Source organism: Athene cunicularia, assembly GCF_003259725.1.
Source record: "Athene cunicularia isolate RWA chromosome 1 unlocalized genomic scaffold, athCun1 chr1_part2, whole genome shotgun sequence".
NCBI classification, from domain to species: domain Eukaryota; kingdom Metazoa; phylum Chordata; class Aves; order Strigiformes; family Strigidae; genus Athene; species Athene cunicularia.
Window position 1 is genome coordinate 4682259 of NW_020799092.1, and position 20126 is coordinate 4702384.

Sequence of the window (20126 nt, forward strand, 5' to 3'; positions counted from 1 at the left end):
TCCCGCTTCTTGCCCAGTGCTGAAGACTGACCATGAGTGACTGCAGCATGCTTAAGTAGGGTCATGGCTCTCTCAAAGCCACCCTCTTTACCACTGACCTAACCTCTAATCCTCACCTGCATTGTCCTCAGCGTAGCTCACCTGCACACACATCAGTCTGGTGGGAGCAGCCCCCCCAACCTGTGTTCTTTCCTGTTCTCTCCAGCCAGTTTTTCTAGTTTCACAGCCTCTGTGAGGCTGCAGGGTTTTGTTTTTTTTTTTTTTTTTTTTTTTTCACCTCTCTCTCTCCAGCCCCATCTTCTGCCTTGCTCGGAGATTTTGTAACTTGTGTGAAGGAATTTCAAGCAATGCAAACTACAGCCAATTTTAAAAAAAGAAAATCATAGAAATTAGAGATGGGAAAATCTTGCTAGCTCATCCAGTCCATCTTCTCACATTCTAGCCCAGCCCAGTTCCTGCAAGATTCTTGCCTACAGTAAATTTTCCAGTGCACTATCCAATCTGGTTGTGTGTGATTTAAGTAATGGGCATCCTTTACTTCCCATGAGAGACTGTTCCACAGACAACTACTTTTCACTGTTTGGAAGAGGTTTCTGAAGTTTTCTTTCCATTCTGCCTGATCTAATTTCTCTGAGATCTGCCCATGGTAACATGCTAGCCAAATGTTCTTCCTTCATGCTCACCCTGTTCAGATGATGGCAAATAATTCTTGTTCAGTCAAGCTGTTTAGCCACGTTGTTTAATACTTAGCTGTAAAGCTCAGCAATTATAATCCTTGGCTACCTGGGAAAGAATGATGTTGAGACTAGCATATTAATGGGTGCGCAGAACATAGAAGACATTGCTAGCAGTGTTGCCTCTTTATTGTAATAGTCAGTTGACACATCCCATCACAAGATTTGGCATTGGTTGCTTTTGCCTTTGCCAAACTTGCAGACAACATCTTCTAGCTCATGACTGCTTCAGCTGTTTTACTGGGTTCTTTTTGGTTTTCTTATTAATTTCAGTCAAAACCACTTATCTGTTTCTGAGAACAAGGCTGGCAGGGGAATATTCTGTTTTATCCACATTAAAAATAAAAAAATGTTGATGACTTTTTTCTTTTAAAAAAACAGCCTCTTCACAATTTTTCTGTCAGGAACATGCCTTCTGTCATCTATGACAAAATACGCCCTGAGTTTGGCTAAATAATGAGCCTTTGAGTAATTGCAGCTTGAGCCTGGTCAGAAGAAAATAATAGGGACTGGAAAGGACAGTTTTTTGTTTGGGTTTTTTTTAACTGTGGGCCTGATGGAAATAATAGCACATGATTTAAGACCCAAGTTACAATGCACTTGCACAAAGGTCCCTGGCTGTGGCTACAGGGTCACCTAGCTCTGGCCTTTTGTGGCCCAGGATAGTGTCACCGCTCCTGGACACCTCCTGCCTGCAGCCAGGGCGAACCCTGGGGAAGCGATGTCTCCACTCCACACATGGGACTGAGGTTGTCCCCCCCCCCCCCTTTTTTTTTTTTTCTTGCCAAAGCAAGGAGTTTTTAATAGCTAAAGAACGAAAACACCTCCCACGCCTCACCTCAAAAAAGCTAACTCTCTGTCTTACTCACTCTTTTTGATTTCCAAACCTCTACTGCTAGCTTAGAGTCTTCCTTTGAAGCACTGGTTCCTCAAATACTAGCGTGTGAGTATAACTTTAGTAAACTGTATAGTTCCAATGGCCTCAAGGGGATAATCCATGTGAGTAAATAATTCAGATGTGGGATGGAGACCATGGCATTTAGCAAAGATGGAAAATTTTTCTGCCGGATATTGTGATTTGGTTGGAATCAAGATATTAGAAGGGAATATACTGACTTAAATTCAGGATGGAGTAGTATCTGCCTTGCGGAAAATATTAACAGTAGGTTTGAAGGTCTTCAGGGTGCCTAGGTCATATTGATGCAGGTGGATTGACTAGATAATCTTTTGAGGCTTCCTATAGCTCTGTTTATTCTGATTCAGCATAGTGAAATGGAGGAAAAGATGAAGCAAAGAACAACTGTTTTGACTTATTAATTTCCACACATGAAATCAAAGTGCAGTGTGATTCATCTGTAATGTTTCATATTGGTTTTGCTTTAAAACTGATACTAAATATTTCTTTGACTCCAAGATCACCTGCATGTGTGATGTACTGTTTGCACAGATTAATTTTAGATCCCATGGTTTTGTCATTACCAAAACAGAGTATCTCTTTCCCACTGACTTTGTGCTGATTCCAACATCAACAAGGATCAGCTGTGCTGTAGATTTGCATCTGTGGGATTAACTATGAAGACCCAATGTTACAGTGTAGGGAAACAATTATTTTTGAACTATCAGTGCAGCCATGGCAATGTGGAGTTCAGCACATCTTACTCCATTTCTGGATTGAGGTTTGTACCCTACATTGTGCTCCATATTGCTGGAGTGACATTGATAGCAGCAACCAATTAAAACAAGCACTGAGTGTTTACTCCCCATCACTGCCACTGCTTTGACTGCAGTGTAAACGTGCCATTAATGACTTGGCTGATGGGAGGGGAAAATTGCGTGTCAGAGCCAAGTACTGAACCAGGAATTTGGGCCGTCAGCCACCTTGTTAGATCACACTATGTGCCTCTAATGAAATGCATTGATTTGTGACTCTTACGATATCATTTTTAGGAAATAATTTCACTAGCTATTTATTTGTGTGTTGGAGAAGCCTGATGAGGTTGAAAAACTAAAGCAGACACTGTGCTTACAAATCAAGAGTAACATTTTAAGAATTAGATTAATTAATCATTGGAATAACTTTTCTAAGGATGTGATGGGTTTTCCATCATGCTCTGTTGCACAGTCAATATTAGTTAGTTGTATAAAATATGTGCTATATATCCAGCAGGGTGTCTGTGTATTGTTAGAAAGGATTGTCTGAAATTCTTTGGGTTCTGTTACACCCGAGATGAGACTATGTTGTTGTAACTGTCCCTCTTGATGATAAAAAACCCCATGAGCCTGTGACAGCCATTGAGTCTGAGTGTTTGTGATTCTGTGCAGTAACAGACTGAAATCTCATAAGTGGTACATTTAAAACTGGCAACAATATTCATAAAGGGGACTACCAAATTACTAAAACGCATTCTGCAGAAGTGGACGCCCTGCCAATCCTGCGGCTGATATAATGTACTGTGATGAATTAGCAAGCTCAGAAAGAATTAACCCACCAATAAAATGACAGACTTGGTACATTTCAAAGCATCTGGTCAGATCTCATGGAATTTCTTGGCTGCTACATGTTCAGTCAGAGAGAAAGAAATAGTGGGGAGAGTCCATGATCACCTTGTAGCATTTCACTGGATGCCTCAGAAGAGCAGATGGGGATAGTGAGCAGTGGATAAGGTAAGTGTTTATCTACTTGAGAGTTTGTATGGACCCTTTCCCGGACTGTATCCTCTTTAAAAACCTTAACGATCTATATAAAAAGTTGTTTTTGTCTTGTCTGCTTACAGTTTATGGTTGGCTAAATGTAATAATTTTTTTTTTCCTGTGTGCTCAGGTGAGCACATCCTAGAGCTGCCAGAATTTAAGTACTCTGTGAAAAGCAACCCCTTTAAACAGTCTGATGTTACCTATCTAGAAATTGAAGCATCTAGACTCTAGTGAGTCCTAGTCTAGTGACTCTTGTGAGTCCTCAAAGTCTGTGTTGCTGCATTTGATTTTTTTTCTTTTCATGCCTGCTTTCTATGTGGTTTTTGAATAGTTGATAACCATAAAGATTAGAAAAAAAATCCAGTCGAGTAAGACCTGTTTTGAGAAAAAAAAAAAAGAAAAAAAAAGTAGGGGGGGAGAAAAGTAGTTGATGTCAAGCTTCAAGATTCATTTACCTATTCCAATTCAATCTTATTTCTGTTCTGCCACAGACAATGTCTATCAATGTATGCTGTTCATGTTTAAAAACAGAAATCACCTTTAAATATGCTGAGCCTGGAAAAAATATGCCTGGTGAGGTCATTTGCAGAGCAAGAGTTAATGCATCATGCAAACAGCTAAATAAAGGTTACAACCTGAGTGGAATTATTCAGAGTTCAGGGAGAAATCTGACATTTGCAGTCTGTCAATGGGTTTGAGAAGTCTGGCTCTCTCTGTCACTGCCATCCAGAGACATCCTGCTTTCTGTGTGGCAGCAAGGGAGAGGACTGCAGTGCTGGACAGTCTTCCTGTAAAAACAGCAAAAACAGGAGCCGTGGGAAGTGTCATGTGTGAGGAATGTGTGAGGAATGTGTGGAATGAGGGGTATGAGTCCTTGTCCAGGTTTCAAAGAACGATGTTATGGGTGTAAATAGCCACACTTCCTCCTCTCTGTTCCTCTTCAGGACAGCTAAAGAGCCAATGTCAGGACAGCATGATCCCTGGTATCCCTGGGAAGGATTGCTGCATGGAGGGCTATGAAGAGGCATGTACCTCTTGAGACCTGCCAGTTAAGTATTGCAATGTTGGGGCCCTTTCTGGTCAGGGCTCCTCGCCCTTCTTTTCCACCACCATCCTTGGGAGTTGAGGGTGTCATTTTGGGGCAGGATACACCCTAAGTATGTATGTGAAACAGCCAGAATAAAAATGCATCACTTGTAAATGCCCGGCCTTTTTTAGAGTTGGCAACCTCCACAGAGGTGTTGTGCTACGCTTGTGTTTTGCATTTCATTTCCTTGTTTTATTTCTATAAGCTGAGAACTTGGCTGATTGCACAGGAAATCAACTGCTATGGGCATTCATTCCAATGGGCGAACTTTAAACTAGTCACCGGGGACTTGCTGCTGCTGAGTTCAAAGAGGAAGAGACATCCAAAGCCTCTAACCAAGCCAAGTTATGGTGGGAAATATCAGATACAAAGAGAAAAATGGAAGGCACAGTAGGTGAAAGACAGATACAGCTTGGTTTTCCTGTCCATAATTGGTCAGATTAAGGTGAGGTTGCAATGGAGTTTAAAAAACCCCAACAAAAACAACAACAAAACTCAAAATTTTGCTAAGGGAGTTGAACATCAGTAAACGTGCTCTGGTGTTCACGTTCTATGAGCTGTGTGCAATAATCTGGGAATGGAAACACACTGAGAAAGCTAATATGGTACTCGACAAAATGTTGGAAAACATATTAGAAAGAATAGTTCTGTGCAGGGCAGAACGTGGAGCAAATGCCTGGCTCAGCTTCTCCATTCATTCCTCCTTTTTTCTTTCCCCAGTGATTTCAGAAGTCTCTCCAGGCTCAGATAACTCAAAGATAATTCAAACGCCCCATGAAGTGGTGAGGTAAAGAGGTTGTGTTCATAGAAATGGAAAAAAGAGGAAGATAGCGGGAGAAAAAACATGAAGGGAACGAACAGAAGTCTAAACTGGGGTGTTGCTTCCCCCCAGCACACACGTGAAAAGCAGACTCCCAAAAGGAAGACTAGAGAAAGATTGCCATCTTCTGGAAGGATAAATATCTGCCATTATTCAGAATACTATATCTGATAGATGTGTATTTTTGAAACCATAGCATATTTTTGATAAATTTATTTTATAATCTGAATTCTTATCCATATAAATCTAATTCAGTCTCATTTCATCAATATATATGCTGTGATCCTAGCTTTAGAAACTGACATAACATCCTGGATTTTAATGAGTCTCTCATCAATTTTAAAATTAGGAACATGTTGACATTAAGGATTATCAGTAGAGAGATGGACTTTATCTGTTCTTGAGCCTAAAAACCACACTTTTTTTTTACTGAGCATTTAGAAGCCAGACTTAAGCTGTCTAGGTGTGGAGAGACTGAACAATGGAAAAAAATAAAAATTACCAGTCTCCTTTTAAACAGAATCTGCTATTATTCTACCTACTTCAGTAAATTAAGTATCTCTGTGTCAAACAGAACCTTGTTACTACTCAGAAAACCTACAGACAGTCCATGGAACATGGAAACATTTAGCATTGCTTTCAGTTAGCCCATCTTAGAAATGATTATCTATATTAGAGGAGTTTATGCAGTGATTTAGGATTAAAATAGCTGCAGAGGTACCAACCGTTCTGCTCAGGGCAGGAGGGGTCTGGAGCCCGTGATAGCACAGGCCACGTACGGCACTGTGAACCTGTTGGCTCCGTCTTCTCTGTGTTGTGCAGGGGCTGTCAGAGGCTGTGCTGTCACCCAGAACTACTCCAACACCTGCTTCCCAGCCTCTGGGCACTGGTGTTGGAATCAGAGGATGAGAGTAGGAACCACTGGTTTCCTCTGTCCCGCCAGAGCTGCCGGGTAGGCATGCAGGGAATCTGCCTTGCTCCCTCCCAGTGGTGGTGGGACCCTCACCTGCCTGGCACTGGGCAGCGCCTTTGTGGGGAAAATGGGATGTGTACCTTTGGGATGCTTTTCTCCCTTGAAGTCTGATTCAATGCAGCGCTTCTCCATGCCCTCTAGTGACAGTTCATTCTTATGAGAGGTGATGCCTTTCTTACTGTTCTGATAGCAAACAGTGTGTATCAATACCCTCAGGTATTGTGGGAGACTTTAAACTTTCAGAAAGAGAGCTCAGAGTGAGTGAATCTTTCTGTCTCTCTTTACTAGCTTCCCCAATACATCCAACGTGAAGCTGCTGGGAGTTGGGATTCCTGCTGAATTTCGCACCTTGGTAAAATCTGCCACTACGAGGGACACTCACAGTCTTCCCTGTGCTCCCATCCTTTGAGTACTGGACTTTGACTTGTCACTGTTTCACATACCTCTGTGATGGTGGTGATGCCATGGTGCCAGTCTGCTACTCAGCAGTGCTGCTAAGGGGCTCCTTTAGCCATTAAAAATTCCAGTGCCCATGGGAAGGGCTGGATTGTCATTTCTTCAGGGTCTGAAATCTTCAGTCCTCAGAGCAGATGCAGTCACATAAAATTTCCTCCCCCCATTTTTTTCTTCTCTCTCTTCTGTGGCCAGCAGGTCTGGCCAGGAAGATATTCCAGGGCTGGGGAGCTTGTGGTCTTTGCCATTCTGCTGAGACAGTGCACAGGGCAAGGTGTGACCTGATGCCAAGAGTGGTTGTAGTTTCTGAGCTAAGGTCACATCCCCTGAAGCAATGGCCAGAGACCCAGCAGCTCACTCCATACAAACTCCCAAACAGCCACTGTATGGAGGTGGCTAGGATCTTTCTGTGTTTTATGGAAATTTTCTACTCAGTCAATACAGGTCACCCTTGCACTTAATCCCAGCTCACAGCACCAATCGCTTCCCGTATAATCTCCGAGAACAGCTGGGCTGTGATTGCATTGTGGATTACAAAATTAGCATTTTCCATGAAACAGCTGCTGGCTGGAGGGATAACATTTAATAATCATGGGGGGGGAGGGGGGGGAAATGGGTGATGAGGGAGGAGACAAAGGAGAAAGGGGTTTTGAAGAAATTGGGTTTCGTGGAGGATCTAGAGATGAGCAAAACAGCAGACAAAGCGTGACTCCCATTTCTGTTTTGCTCCTCCAAATTAACAGGACTTTCAGGACTTACTGCCAAGGTAAATCCAACTCTTTTTCCTTTTGGGGCTATCTAGATACTATGGTCAGTTATTGTCATGAAGTGCTTGGCTTTGATGAAGGGAAACTTTTCTGACAGTGTTCTCATGAAGGAGTAGTTCAGATTTGCTTCTCATTCCCTATGTCCTCTGTATCTTTGATCCAGTTCCTTCTTCTGACTCATTCTTTTTTTTTTTTTTCCTTATCACTTGTTCTGAAAATACATGGCCTTTGAACTACTAACACAAATCAGCTGGAGAGAGTATTTTCCTACTACTGAAGATTTAAATTAGAAAAATGATTTTTGTCAATATTCTGAGTGGAAAGTTTGTTTTTTTTTAAATAAAAGCTTGAGCAAAGTGAAACCTGATGACAGAAAATCTTATAATCAAGCATTGATGAAAAACTTAAAAATTTTGTATGCTGAAGGTTTCTATTTTCAGATAAAAAATCATGGTTTTAAGAAGAGAAATTTTATCTATAATTTCCTTTTCAGTTTTAAGCCAAATTTTCCGCTGAGAGAACTTTCAGTGAGGAACTGGCCACCAACCTTAATCAGAAACTGTTCCTACTAGGTATCTGCTCTGTGAAAATGGTGATATTCAACATGCCTTCAGATGACTGAAGTCATTAGTTATGGTATCACTAAGGTGTTACCATCTCCAGGATGTGGCATCTCCATTTTTGAAAGAAAGAAATGTTCTGGTGAAGAGAAAAAGTATTCAGACCATAAAATAATGCAGGATTTTTTCAGGAGCTGGGAATTTTCTTGCCTTCAATGAGGCTGTTCTGGATCAGGCATTATTTTCTCAATATGATGAAATGATAATGAAGTCCTTTCTAAGAGGAGCTGCAGCACCATCTTTATTGGCCACATTTCTGAGCTTGCTGGTTAGCGAACAAATGCTTCTAACTGCACCACTTTTTGCTGTGGTGAAGTCACAAACAATGCAAAACTCAGTCTCATACCATTTATTTATAGTAGTGTCCACAGTATGCTGGGCCTTTCTCACATGTTCAGCATTGGGTGAGTCAACCAAAGTTCTGTGAAGAGGACCGTCAGCAGGCAATGTCTGTACAAACTGAATCTATTCATGGGCAAATAGATTTTGAGAGTCATAAATAGGAAAGGGTGGGAGTATTGGATGAAGTTGTGCCAAACATAGGGAGTGCCATGTGGGAAGAGGCATGCGTTGATTACATGAAAGTTGATGTGTGGGTAGATGACATCTAATCAATCCATTGAGTGATAAGTTGGGGTTCTCAGAAGTCAGTGCAGGGTTTTGCAGGAACCGTAAAATCTTAAGCTTCCTTCTGAGTGAGAAAGACCACAGGACCCTGGTACACAAACTGCTGTCTGAATTACTTTATCTGATGAGATGAAACTGGTAAGAGTGTTTGTAGCAATGTTTGCTCTTAAAAAAAAGCTCCTCTGGCACTTTGTGTGAGAGCAGAGACACTGTCATCCCACCACTCTACCAAATTTCTGATGTGCAGAGCAGTACTTGTTCAGGTTGGGGGAGCTGCTCGGGGGCTTGAACTCAATCTGCCAGGTCTGGATAGCTGTGTGTCCCTCCTGAGAAGCTTTGATGTGTGACTTCCAATAATCCAGGAACATTTTCCTGCTTTTCCCCGCTATGAAATCAGTACACTGCTTACCTCCCTAGGTAATGAACTGTTTGAAAAAGTGTTTGTGGACCCTTGGCAGCAAGAATTCTCATTTAGTTGGACAGAGCATTCATCATGCCCCATCTAAAGGCAACACATGGTATTTTGGGGAAGTTGGTTAACAGTTTTTCCTGACCAATTCTGAGATGGAGTAAATATGATGTCCCTTTCCATTTGCTCATGTGCTCACGCCCCCTGATGCACTCAGCCCTGTTATGTCTACTGGGTCACCCTCTCTTCCCCAGTACAGCTATTCAGTGTACTTTGAAATGGCTGAAGCTGAGCTCCACCACCCTGGCTTTCAAGAAATGTTTTTTCCATGCTGGGTGAGCTGTTGGGATGTGGTGAGGAGGGCAGAGTGCTCATATCCCCTCCCCACAGATGCGTGCTGCGAAGAGCTCGAATTCCTAAGGCTAGGTGGGACAAGAGGTTGGTGTGACAGTCCCTCCCATTTGTGTGTTGTAGATGGAGCTGCTGAAGGGATTGCCATGGCGCCGTCCTTTCCTGGCTGTCATCCTGAACCTGCTGGCTCTCAGCCTCTCCACCACTGCCTTGCTTGGCAGCTACTGGTGCACCGGTACCCAGAAAGTGCCCAAGCCTTTGTGTGGAAAGAGCAAAGCCACCAAGTGCATCGGTGTCCCCATACTGCCTGACGCAGGTGCTAGCAATGTTTCATCCCAGGATGTGGTGCACTACAGCTGGGAGACCGGGGATGACCGCTTTGACTTCAGATACTTCCACACGGGGATGTGGCTTTCCTGTGAAGAGAGCATGGAAGGGCCAGGTAGTGTCTTGCCCAGGCAGCCACAACTTCTTCTCTTGTATTTAATCCACAGTAGTTTGGAAATGAAAGGCGGGAGGCCGAAAACACTTGGGAGAAAAGCCTTCTTCATTTTCCTAGATGCCATTGGCCCTGTGCACTGCTGTGGTCATTATATTTCTGTCCTTCATTGGGATGTTTATAGGGGAGCAAGGGAGAATGGTTGTTTCTGGTGTGCCCTTCGGTCTGGAATAGGGGCTGTGAAGTGCAAGTGGTGATGGTGGTGGCAGTGACTTTGTGATGGCATCGTTCATCCTGATGTGAACTGGAGTGAGCGTCCTTGCCCTTTCCCCATACCTCCATTCCTACACACAGCTTACTTCATGCTCTCCAGGGCACATTTGTGCATGTTCCATCAGAAATCTAAGTGGGATGATTTTATGCAGCATTGTCAATTTATAGTTATCATGGTCAGTACTGCAATAGTTAGTGTTCTCCTTAAATTACCAAACTGAGAGGTTTTGTGAATTGAACAAGGGCTGAACTTTTCTTTAAAAAAAAGACTAAAGAGAAAAAAAGTACTGCCTTATAGATGCAGAGAAAACCTGGAGGATTTGAATCCAGCAAAACTAAAGCTAGGAGGCAAATTGACCTGAGGATTACAGCTGCAAAATTGTTATTTTTTAGTTGTTTTTGTGATATTGTGACAGGTTTCATTTGTGATTTCTGGCACTGCAAATCCTGGAGTGACAGGGGCTGGTTGTGTAACCTGTACCAGACCCCTTTGGTGCCTCCGTTCACCCTTGACTTGCTCCTGCCCAGCCCTGCTGAAGTCCTGCTGAAACCTGTGCCATGCCAGCACAGGTGGATGCTCTGCAGTGCACAGATGCTCTTTACGGCCTGGCACAGACATCAAAGAACAGAACTGACCTGGAAGGTAGCCAACGGGGTGATTCATATAAAGATACAGTGATGAAAGTCAATTTCATCAGGCCCATTCCCCTGAGCCCACCACCCTCTCTTCAGCTCTCCCCAATCATAAACATCTCACCTTTAACTAAGCCATCGTTCTAGTATGGCATTTCTCATTTTCTTATCTGCTGTTGCTCTCAGAGTTTGAAAATAAAGAATTGGTGAATAAAAGCAGACATAATGGGGGTGGGAGCAGGAGGTAATGTGCTTGAAACTCTCATGTCCTAACGAGAGGGCTGCTTTGTTATGAGCATTTCCAGATATGCTGAGGAAGGAAATGTGTTTATTTGGGACTGGTTTGGGTTGGGCTGTGTTTCCATGGTGCTTGTGGGCATGGGACTACATCCTTTGACATCTTTCTCTGAAAGACTTGTCTGGCCACTGGGCAGTCCCGGAATAACCCTGAATCCTGAAGGAATGCAGAGAGCACGTTACATCTGGATTGCAGCAGAACACAGGGTAGAGCACATAGTCAGTCTCTGTCCCTTGTTTCTTGTAAATCGAGCACAGCCCACACCCTACTGTGGGTCTTTGAAGCAAGTGCATAGACAACAACAAAGAGGCTACTATGAGCAAAAGGAGTTTGAGTTGAGCTGCAGAAAGCATTTCATTATTAAGGCTAATCTCAGGATCAGTTTAGATGAGCCATTACTGAATAACCTCACTAAAGTTCTAGGTGAAGTAGCAAACCACAAGTTACTAAGAACTGCAGATGGAACTAAACTGGGTAACATCCTGAGAGCTGTGGATAACAGAAGTAATACAGGAGATTGGGAGAGATTAGAAATGAGGATAGAAATTAAGAAAAGTAGATTCTTACATGAAAAGCAACAGGCTGATACTTCTGGGAGAAAATACTGTGCCAAGTAGAGGAGAGGATGCTCAAACTGTATGAGGCTAAGTGCTGGGTCATGCACTTGGGTCACAAGAACCCCATGCAGTGCTGCAGGCTTGGGGAAGAGCGGCTGGGAAGCTGCCTGGCAGAAAAGGACATGGGGGCATTGGTCAACAGTCAGCTGAATAAGAGCTGGCAGTGTGCCCAGATAGCCACGAAGGCCGGTAGCATCCTGGCTAGTATCAGAAATAGTGTGGCCAGCAGGACTGGGCAAGTAATTGTCCCCCAGTACTCAGTGCTGTTGAGGCCACACCTTGAATACTGTGTTCAGTTTTGGGCCCCTCGCTACAAGAAAGACATTGAGCTGCTGGAGTGTGTCCAAAGAAGAAGAACAAAGTTGGTGAAGGGTCCAGAGAACAAGTCTTATGAGGAGTGGCTGAGGGAATTGGAGTTGTTTAACCCAGAGAAAAGGATGCTGAGGGGAGACCTTACTGCTCTCCACAACTACCTGAAAGGAGGTTGTAGAGGGGTGGGTGTTAGTCTCCTCTCCCAAGTAACAAGAGGAAACAGTCTCAAGTTGTGCCAGGGTAGGTTTAGATTGGATATTAGGAAAAATGTCTCCACTGAAAGGGTTGTCAAGCACTGGAATAGACTGCCCAGGGAAGTGGTTGAGTCACCATTCTTAGAGGTATTTAAAAGACCTGTAGATGTGGTGCTTAGGGACATGGTTTAGTGGTAGACTTGGCAATGCTAGGTTACTGGTTAGACTCAATGATCTTAAAGGTCTTTTCCAACCTAAACATTTCTATGATTGGATGTTTCTACAAAATTCAATAATGCAGTATGCAGTAAGAGAGACTTACAGATAATGATGAGGGACCCTCAGATGGAACAATAGTTTACATCTGGCCAACATAAAAAGCTAACACTATGAACACTATTTGTCCAAATAGGATGCCTAAAATGTGAGGACAGAACACCATATTTTGTGTGATTCACTGCCACAGAAGAGGGACTTACATCTCTGTCATGCAGCATTTCACTTGGGAAGATTTTTTATTTTTTCTTTCTTCTTTGGGAAGCAGTGCTAGAACTGCTCTGCTGAGACTGGGGTGAGTGGGAATTCACATTCTCAACAGAAGTGGTGGGTCTGCAGTCCGTTATAAGCTACACCCTTATTAGGCCTGATGAATAGTAATGTTGTGAATGAGTAGCAACAGATTTTTATATTCATCAGAGACTTCTAAAATTTACAAATTGCTGAAGTTTTTTCTGGAAAGGCCAATTCTGGTTTTCCAGGCAGATACTGCCTTCCACTACCTTGCCCCAGTGAAGGTCTGGAAAAGTGGCCAGAAATGGAGCAGAGGTGAGAAGATCTGATGGGTAGACTTAGGGATGATTGGAGCTAAGCATTGAAAAGAGAGTGAGAGGAAGATATGTTCTTTTCCCTTATGTACCCTGTATTGTTTTGCAAACTAACACCTTCGGTTTTGTGTTTCAGAAGAGAAATGCCGTAGCTTTATTGAGCTTTCACCACCAGCAGAAAGAGGTAAGAGCAATTCCCCATACCTCACTGTAGCTGCCCAGTGCACCTCCTTGGGATGGAGGGTGGACCTGCAACATTTTGCCTGTGTGAGAAGAATAGGGTGGGTCTCCAGAGAGCCAGGCATGAAATCTTGGTCTTATGGTTGATAAAGAGCAAAGATTTCCTCCCAGATGTTTGCCTAAACCACTGCCATCTATGAGGTCAGTGCTGGAAACTTCAGACTCCCTCCCATATGAAGTGGCATTTCTCTCATCTAATAAGTTGCCCAGTCTGAGCTTGTTATGCAGGAAGGGGATGGATGCCACCTGAGGGCAGTTCCTCCCACGTATGCTACATGTTGATTCGGTGCTTCAGTTTTGGGGTCTAATGTGATGACTCTGGAAGCTGAATCACCTCTTATTTTGTGATAAGTGATGAAGACATCTGAAAGTTACACTTTCAGGGTGAAGTCCTTGCCTCATCAAACACAAAACTTCATCTGGATTGGAGAGCTCACCCCTCTTGTCATTGTCACACTTTTCAAATTATCCTGGGGTTAACTTCAGTATACCTGGATGTACGCATACGTATGCAATGGAGATTTTACTTACTGACAACTTTTCATCAGTTGGTGTATGCTTGCTAACTATTCCCTGATATTGAGGCTGGAGGCAAGTCATTTCGGAGGATGTTCATATGTGAAGGGTCAGCATTGAAGTAATGAAAGCAAGAGCTGGAACAAATGATGAGGAATCACAGCAGACAGCAGGGTGATGAGTACTTTTGGAGACCTAATTTCCTTCTTGTCTTGTTTCCCCTCTTTTAAAAACACTGACAAAGACTGCTGACCTGCTTTTATAAAGCAATGTGCATTCTCAGGTGAGGGATCTGGTGGTGTGCAGTGGCATTGCTGTGCAGATTAAACTGGATTACTCTTGGCACAACAGCAGGGTAGAAAATCATCCCCTGCTTATTCTTTTGGGCAACACTGCTGATGTTACAAGATCATTTTGAAGCCATGTATATCTCCACTTTGTCATAAAATGAATGATTTAACTGCATTTGCTGAATGACTCTTGCATTTACTGCAAAATGCTCACTTCACAGGGAGTAGCAACACATTTTTCTTCTTTCTCACCTTCTTGTGCTCCATCCATGGCCTAGGCCTCTGGCTCTGTTGCTTCCGTTGTCTTCTTTATAGACTGTTTTCTTAAGAAAGGAAGTTTATACAACCAGATTATGTGTCTTTGTAAATCTGTCTGTCCCCCTTCACACTCCTCCTACTGCTCCTTGTCTAATTGCAGCACAACCTTGATAGGAAGGCCATGTTCTGTAAGAGATTGAGTGCCTACAAATTAATTGGAAGATCACTGTGAGCTTAAGCATGACACTGATAGTGACACTGCAGTCTTAACAGCTCTATCACCTGCTTTTGCCCCTTCCTGCACATAGCATCATCTTAAAATGACCTTTACTTCCAGCACAGCTGCCATTATATAGTTGGGCCAGGACTGGAGAAGGTGGTGTGACTGCTGGTTGCAGGCTGGACTGGCTGAGCTGGGTATGTGCAGAGCAGCTCCACATTACATAGGCAGCTTTACAAGACCAGATGACACAGCATGCGTGGTGAGCCTGGACTCACAGGGAACATGATGCAGAGACATCTATGCATGTGTAGTGCCTGGAGACATTTTTGCCAGTCTGACCTCTAATGAAATAGTCTTCCTGATGGTGCTGCATCAAGCAAGCCAGCTCCTTTAAGCAGAGAATGCAGCTCCTCAATTCCTGCTAAAGAGCTGGGTGATTCTATGGCACTAACAACACTGAGGAGTCAAGTTAATGTCACATTAATGAGGGTTTTCTTCACACTCCTTTTCCCCAGCTGAATGTCTCCTCTATGGCCATGAATAGTTGCTGACAGTAGTATTCACATTTGTCAGATTAATATTTCTTTCCTCAGTGAATCCTGTTGCTTTTCCACAGTCCAGCGTTACTGAGTGCCTTTTCTCATTCTCATCCAAGTCCTACTGCACAGTGAGCTCAGCTGTGGACTGGTATCACTTAAGTCCCACTCAAACCCACCATGAAATTATCTGCACTCTGTTCAAGCAGCAGGGTGAGTGGTGAATGTTATGGCCCTCGCTGGATATCCAACTCAAAGAATGTAATTTCAGTTTAACTGGGGTTTCACCGAGAAATACAGGCTTGCAAGGGCCTTCCTGAATTCCAGAGGCCAGGTCCCAGCTGCAGCTGTGGATGCACCATACAGTTCTTTACTTAACCAGGTGAGTCCCAGGTTTAAATTTCATTCCTGTGATTAGAAACCTACTCTGCACTACACTAATAGGTAAGAACCTTCTAACATCCAGCTCATCAGATGTGTTTGTGGCCCACGTGACTACTAGGTTTTGTGCTAATACTCAACAGCTTTCCTTGTCTTTTACCCCTTGGTTTCCTCCTTGCTGTTTATGAATAATGCTCACTTGTTTATAGTAATTTTAGTTCCTCTCAGCTTTTGTCATGCCAGACTGGCCAAGCCATCTTCCGCGACAGACTCTCTGTCCCCTTTCAGCATCCTTTGAGCCCTTGCTCACAGGCTAGGGGGATTGCTTTTGGGTGTTTGTTGTTTTCCTTCTCTCTCTTCTTTCCAAAGGACATCCTTTTAGGATTGGGTTGGGAAGGGGGAGTACTCTCCCTTGAACAAGCCATCCTGTATTGACGTGAGAAGTCTCTGGTTCCCGGCAGGAATCCTGTGGCTGTCGCTGGGATCAGAAATGCTGTACATCAGCTTGCTACTCATCAGCTTCATCCTCCTGATGGTGGAAATGCTGCATACTGGCAATCCTGTCTGTGGGTTGAAGCTCAACGCCTTTGCTGCTGTCTCTTCGGTGCTGTCAGGCAAGTATGTTACTGCAAGCTTGGAATCACAGCAGCAGGAGAGCCTCCTCTCCTAGACAAGGCTGAAGTATGCTGCTCTGGCTCTTGCTGTAACTTTGTTTTCTTCTGTGTCCAGGTCTCCTTGGGATGGTGGCACACATGATGTACACTCAAGTCTTCCAGGCAACAGTTAGTCTAGGACCAGAGGACTGGAGACCACACTCATGGGACTATGGCTGGGCATTCTAGTACGTGAGTGCTGAAGCCATCTTCACCTCCCCAGACTTTGGGGCTTCAGCCGTGCTATACCCTGCTGACACCCACCTCCTCCTTTCTTGACATGTATTTCCAAAGACAGGTGTACCATGGTTCTCCTATTGCTAATCTCCTGTCTTTGCCTCATCCCCTGCTTTAACAAATAGTTGTAACTTAAATGAGTAGCTACCAAGGACTGGCAAAACAATGGGATCACACCTAAACAAGTGCTTTCAACCTTGCTAACTAATCATGTTTTTCCTTATGCTGGTTTGTCCTGTTTGGTCACAGCTCTTCTCTGTGTGCAGAGGCCAGTGTCACACTTGTGATGATGCTCTCAAATATGCCTTTTATGCAGTTTAAATAAGTTGCATGCTGGTTTGGTATCTTCACTAACCAATGTCCAAAGGGCCTATTCCTGCAGCACCAAGCCTAGACACATGCTTGAAGGATATGGACACTGTAGCCAGGAAGGAGCAGTTGCAAAAAGCAGGCGCCTCGGGGTTCCTTTCTCTAAAGGCTAAAGAAACCAACTGCAGCTGATATGGCATAACTGACTTGAAAAACAGTTGGATAAGCCTTGGCCATTGAAAGTGCAGGCTCGATTTGCAGTGCTGAACTAACAATGACCACGTTGACTTAAGACTTAAACCCTCCAGTGCCATGTGCCAGCTGTAGACATCAAGTGTCAGCATGGCCATCTGCTTATGCTCAAGTAGACATGCCTCATATTCAGGAAGACACTGAGCAGCCCTTCAATACAGAACTTGCTTCTGAACTGTGCTGTCCTGCTCTGACCAGTTACAGACTTTCCTGATGCCCTATTTATTTTCCCTGTATCCCTCCCTGCCCTGTGACAGAGATGACCAGTATTTACCCCACTGTCCTAAGAAGGATCTTGTGGTGGGATAATCCTAAGAACTGTAACGTTACGAGCCCTAGTCTTTCTAGTTCATGTCTATGCTCGCAGCTTCTGCCTGGCAAATCAGGGTGCATCACAGTGTATGCAGTTCAATTCCTTACCCTACTTGGCTTCTCACATCATGTGCTATTCTTGTGTCTCTCCTGTAGCATGGCCTGGGCCTCCTTCACCTGCTGCATGGCCTCTGCTGTCACCACTCTCAACACCTACACCAAGATGGTGCTGGAGTTCAAAAGGAACCACATCAAGGGCTACAATGGGAGCTTCAAGGATCAGCCTCAGCATGACCAGTGCTTTATACAGCAGCAAATAAGCAGCTACTATGAGCCCCAAGACAAACCCCTTCATTCAGTCTCTGAGGGAGTCGACTTCTACTCTGAGCTGCAGCAGAAAGTGCTACAGCGGGAACCAGAGCTGGAGCTGGATGAGGTCTTGGGACAGACAATTAGGGAGGATCGCTGTTAAGGATGGGTGTCCAGGGGCAGAGCAGTAGGGTTTGGGAGGCACAAGAGCTCTGAAACAAACACTAGCACCACTGTTAGCAAGTTCTTGTGGAGCTCTTCCTTCCTCTATGGTTCAGAGAGCAAGAAGACAAGGTGGACACTGGGCCTGGGCAAGAGCAGTGCCAACAATAGCAGGGTGGGTCCTCCCTGATCACCATTTGATGGATGTCTTCAGCAGGGAAGGATGAAACTAGAGTGACATGTTGGTGTCAGCTGTCTCCAAGCTCTTTCAGACAGAGCTGAGACAGATGTCCTAATCCCATCAGTATTGCACCTGGGAATAGGTAGTCAGCACCATTCAGCTGGAAAATTCCAGTGCTGGGCCTCTTTGGGTGATACCAGCTTGACCTTTCAGTAATCCCCCGGTTCAGTGCTACGGTGAAGGGCATCAGTGCTCATATTTATTGGCTGTAATCCTCTCTGAACATCATATTTATTCTTCATTTCCAGGCCCAACCTCCCCTTTTCCCTGCCTCCTGATTAAAAATCCTGCTGCAGTAGCAATGAAGGGGTGCTTTTATACATCTCTCTCCTCCTCTTTCCTATCTCTAATGTCTCCCACATGTTCCTTTCTTACTTTTCCCTCCACAATCTCCCATTCTGAGGTACTTTCCTGTCTGTCTCTTTCTACTGTGCTGCTCCACAACCTTTAAGAATCCTTGGCTGGGCTTTTGCTTTTTTGTTTCTCTTCATCTGCTCCCTTTTCCCCATTGTAAAAATATTGCAAACAATCCTCAAATCAAGCAAACTCATAATCTCTCAAAGGAGAAACACTTGTTCACATGACACATGATGCTGTACACAGTATTTATTTGCTCCACTGCAGTTCACAGTTCAAATACATTTTCCCAACAATATACAGACAGACTCTTTATTCACAGTGGGGATGTGTGTGTGCGGGCACGGTGAATTCACATTATGGAGGAGCTAACATCACTGCACTTGAATTATCAGTTCTCTCAGAAAGAACCTCAGGAGAGTAACTACTTTGAGTAATAGCTGCTCCACCTTTTCCAGCAAGGTGGTGGGATACAGGAGGGAAGAGGCACTCCTGTTTAATCCTCATATGTTACTGGTCCTCAAACTTTCAGTCCCTATTATGCAGCTGTATTAACTATGTATTATAAACACTAACCCCTGTTTGGAGGAAAAAATGCCAGGCCTAGAGCCCTTGCTACAGTTATGCTAATATATATAAAGCTATTTACACAAAAATACCCTTAAACATATACAAACTGTTCACAGGCTCTGACATTAAGAGAGCAGGGCCCAAGGACCAGCCTTGGGGCTTACAGCTAATCCTGAAGGGCTGTCCTGGAAACTTTATACTGAGATGCAGGGATGGAGGAGTGGTGTCAAGAGCCCAGGATAGCAAACCCATAGTAGATGTGCCCACCTGGAGGGAGGGTCAAGGTCCTGCCATCACCTCTCCACTCACAGGGAAGTGTGGAGAGGCTGGAAGGAAACGTGCCAACAGGAGGACAGAGGAGTCCTTTGCAATCCTCATCTCACTCTGCCTAATGTCAACGGTCAGACCTAGAAAGGCATACTGAGAAAAAAGTTCCTATGTTGTTGCCCTGCATGGTGGGGAGCTGCTAGGGCACCAAAGTGGTTGCTTTTTATGTGGTCATTCCTCTCACAGGAACATTCATGTAGATGCTCTGCAACTACAACACAGGAGACTGAGCCTCTGAGAGAATCAAAGATCTGAGCCTCTAAATGCTGAAGCAGTGGTGTGAGAATCCGCTTGGCTGTGACTGGATCTAGTGTGATTTTTACAGTGCTAGTGGGGATCTGCCGAGAATCTATCCCAAAAGGGCTGTAATGCATCTGCAGAGGGGGACTCAGCCTGTTGGACTGCAGTGTGATGTTACAGTGACACTTTGGGTTCACAGAAAGCTTAAGGATGGACAGAAATAAGATGTGAAACTTTTGCTTCTACATCACCCACAAGAATCTGTCCTGAACCTGGGAATGGGGAAAGAAATATACAAGTGCAAAGGCTGGCAAGTGCTGTTGAACCATCTTTTTCTAAATCAGGTAATTCAGCTAGAGAACTAGTTTGTTCTTGTTCTAGAGTTTGGGGACAGAATGGAGAAGAGGGCTGAGAGCACAGGAAAGGTTGTAAAGAAGACTAGTCCTGCAGGAGCCAGCCAGAGACTTCTTTCCAAAAAGACAAAGATTAAAGCAGGTCGTGTCCTTTAGCCACACCATTTGCCTTGAGTCATTATGGCCCACTCTAGGCCTATAGCTTGTTTGACTGCCTGGGAATACTGTTTGGACA

General features: G+C 44.1%; 2 protein-coding genes across 5 annotated transcripts in view; one reads left to right on the top strand and one right to left on the bottom strand.

Annotated features, from left to right (window-relative positions):
- Window positions 1–6908, bottom strand: part of EMP1 (epithelial membrane protein 1) — a 41587-nt gene extending 34679 nt beyond the window's left edge. Inside the window, exon 1 of one of the 2 annotated variants that reach the window (XM_026841203.1) lies at window positions 6752–6908. The gene's annotated coding sequence lies outside the window, so the exon portion shown is untranslated. The remainder of the gene's footprint in view (window positions 1–6751) is intronic. The other variant, XM_026841204.1, reaches the window with a different exon arrangement.
- GSG1 (germ cell associated 1) lies at window positions 3280–19734 on the top strand. 3 transcript variants are annotated; one of them, XM_026841200.1, is made up of 7 exons: window positions 3280–3398; window positions 4373–4477; window positions 9659–9977; window positions 13262–13309; window positions 16031–16183; window positions 16299–16410; window positions 17489–19734. In XM_026841200.1, exons 2-7 carry the CDS (start codon window positions 4445–4447, stop codon window positions 17802–17804), a joined length of 981 nt encoding a protein of 326 aa, XP_026697001.1. In that variant the 5' UTR covers window positions 3280–3398; window positions 4373–4444; the 3' UTR covers window positions 17805–19734. The 3 variants fall into 3 exon arrangements, with proteins under 3 accessions (XP_026697001.1, XP_026697003.1, XP_026697002.1); XM_026841202.1 differs by lacking the exons at window positions 3280–3398; window positions 4373–4477 and adding an exon at window positions 6023–6660; XM_026841201.1 differs by lacking the exons at window positions 3280–3398; window positions 4373–4477 and adding an exon at window positions 7249–7527.
- Window positions 19735–20126: the final 392 nt, after the last annotated feature.

Excerpts from the sequence above, each read along its gene's own strand:
- GSG1 (XM_026841200.1), top strand. The coding sequence starts at position 4,445 with ATGAAGAGGCATGTACCTCTTGAGACCTGCCAG. Across the intron at positions 13,310-16,030 it reads TTCACCACCAGCAGAAAGAG|GAATCCTGTGGCTGTCGCTG; the intron begins GTAAGAGCAATT and ends GGTTCCCGGCAG. Across the intron at positions 16,411-17,488 it reads GACTATGGCTGGGCATTCTA|CATGGCCTGGGCCTCCTTCA; the intron begins GTACGTGAGTGC and ends TCTCTCCTGTAG.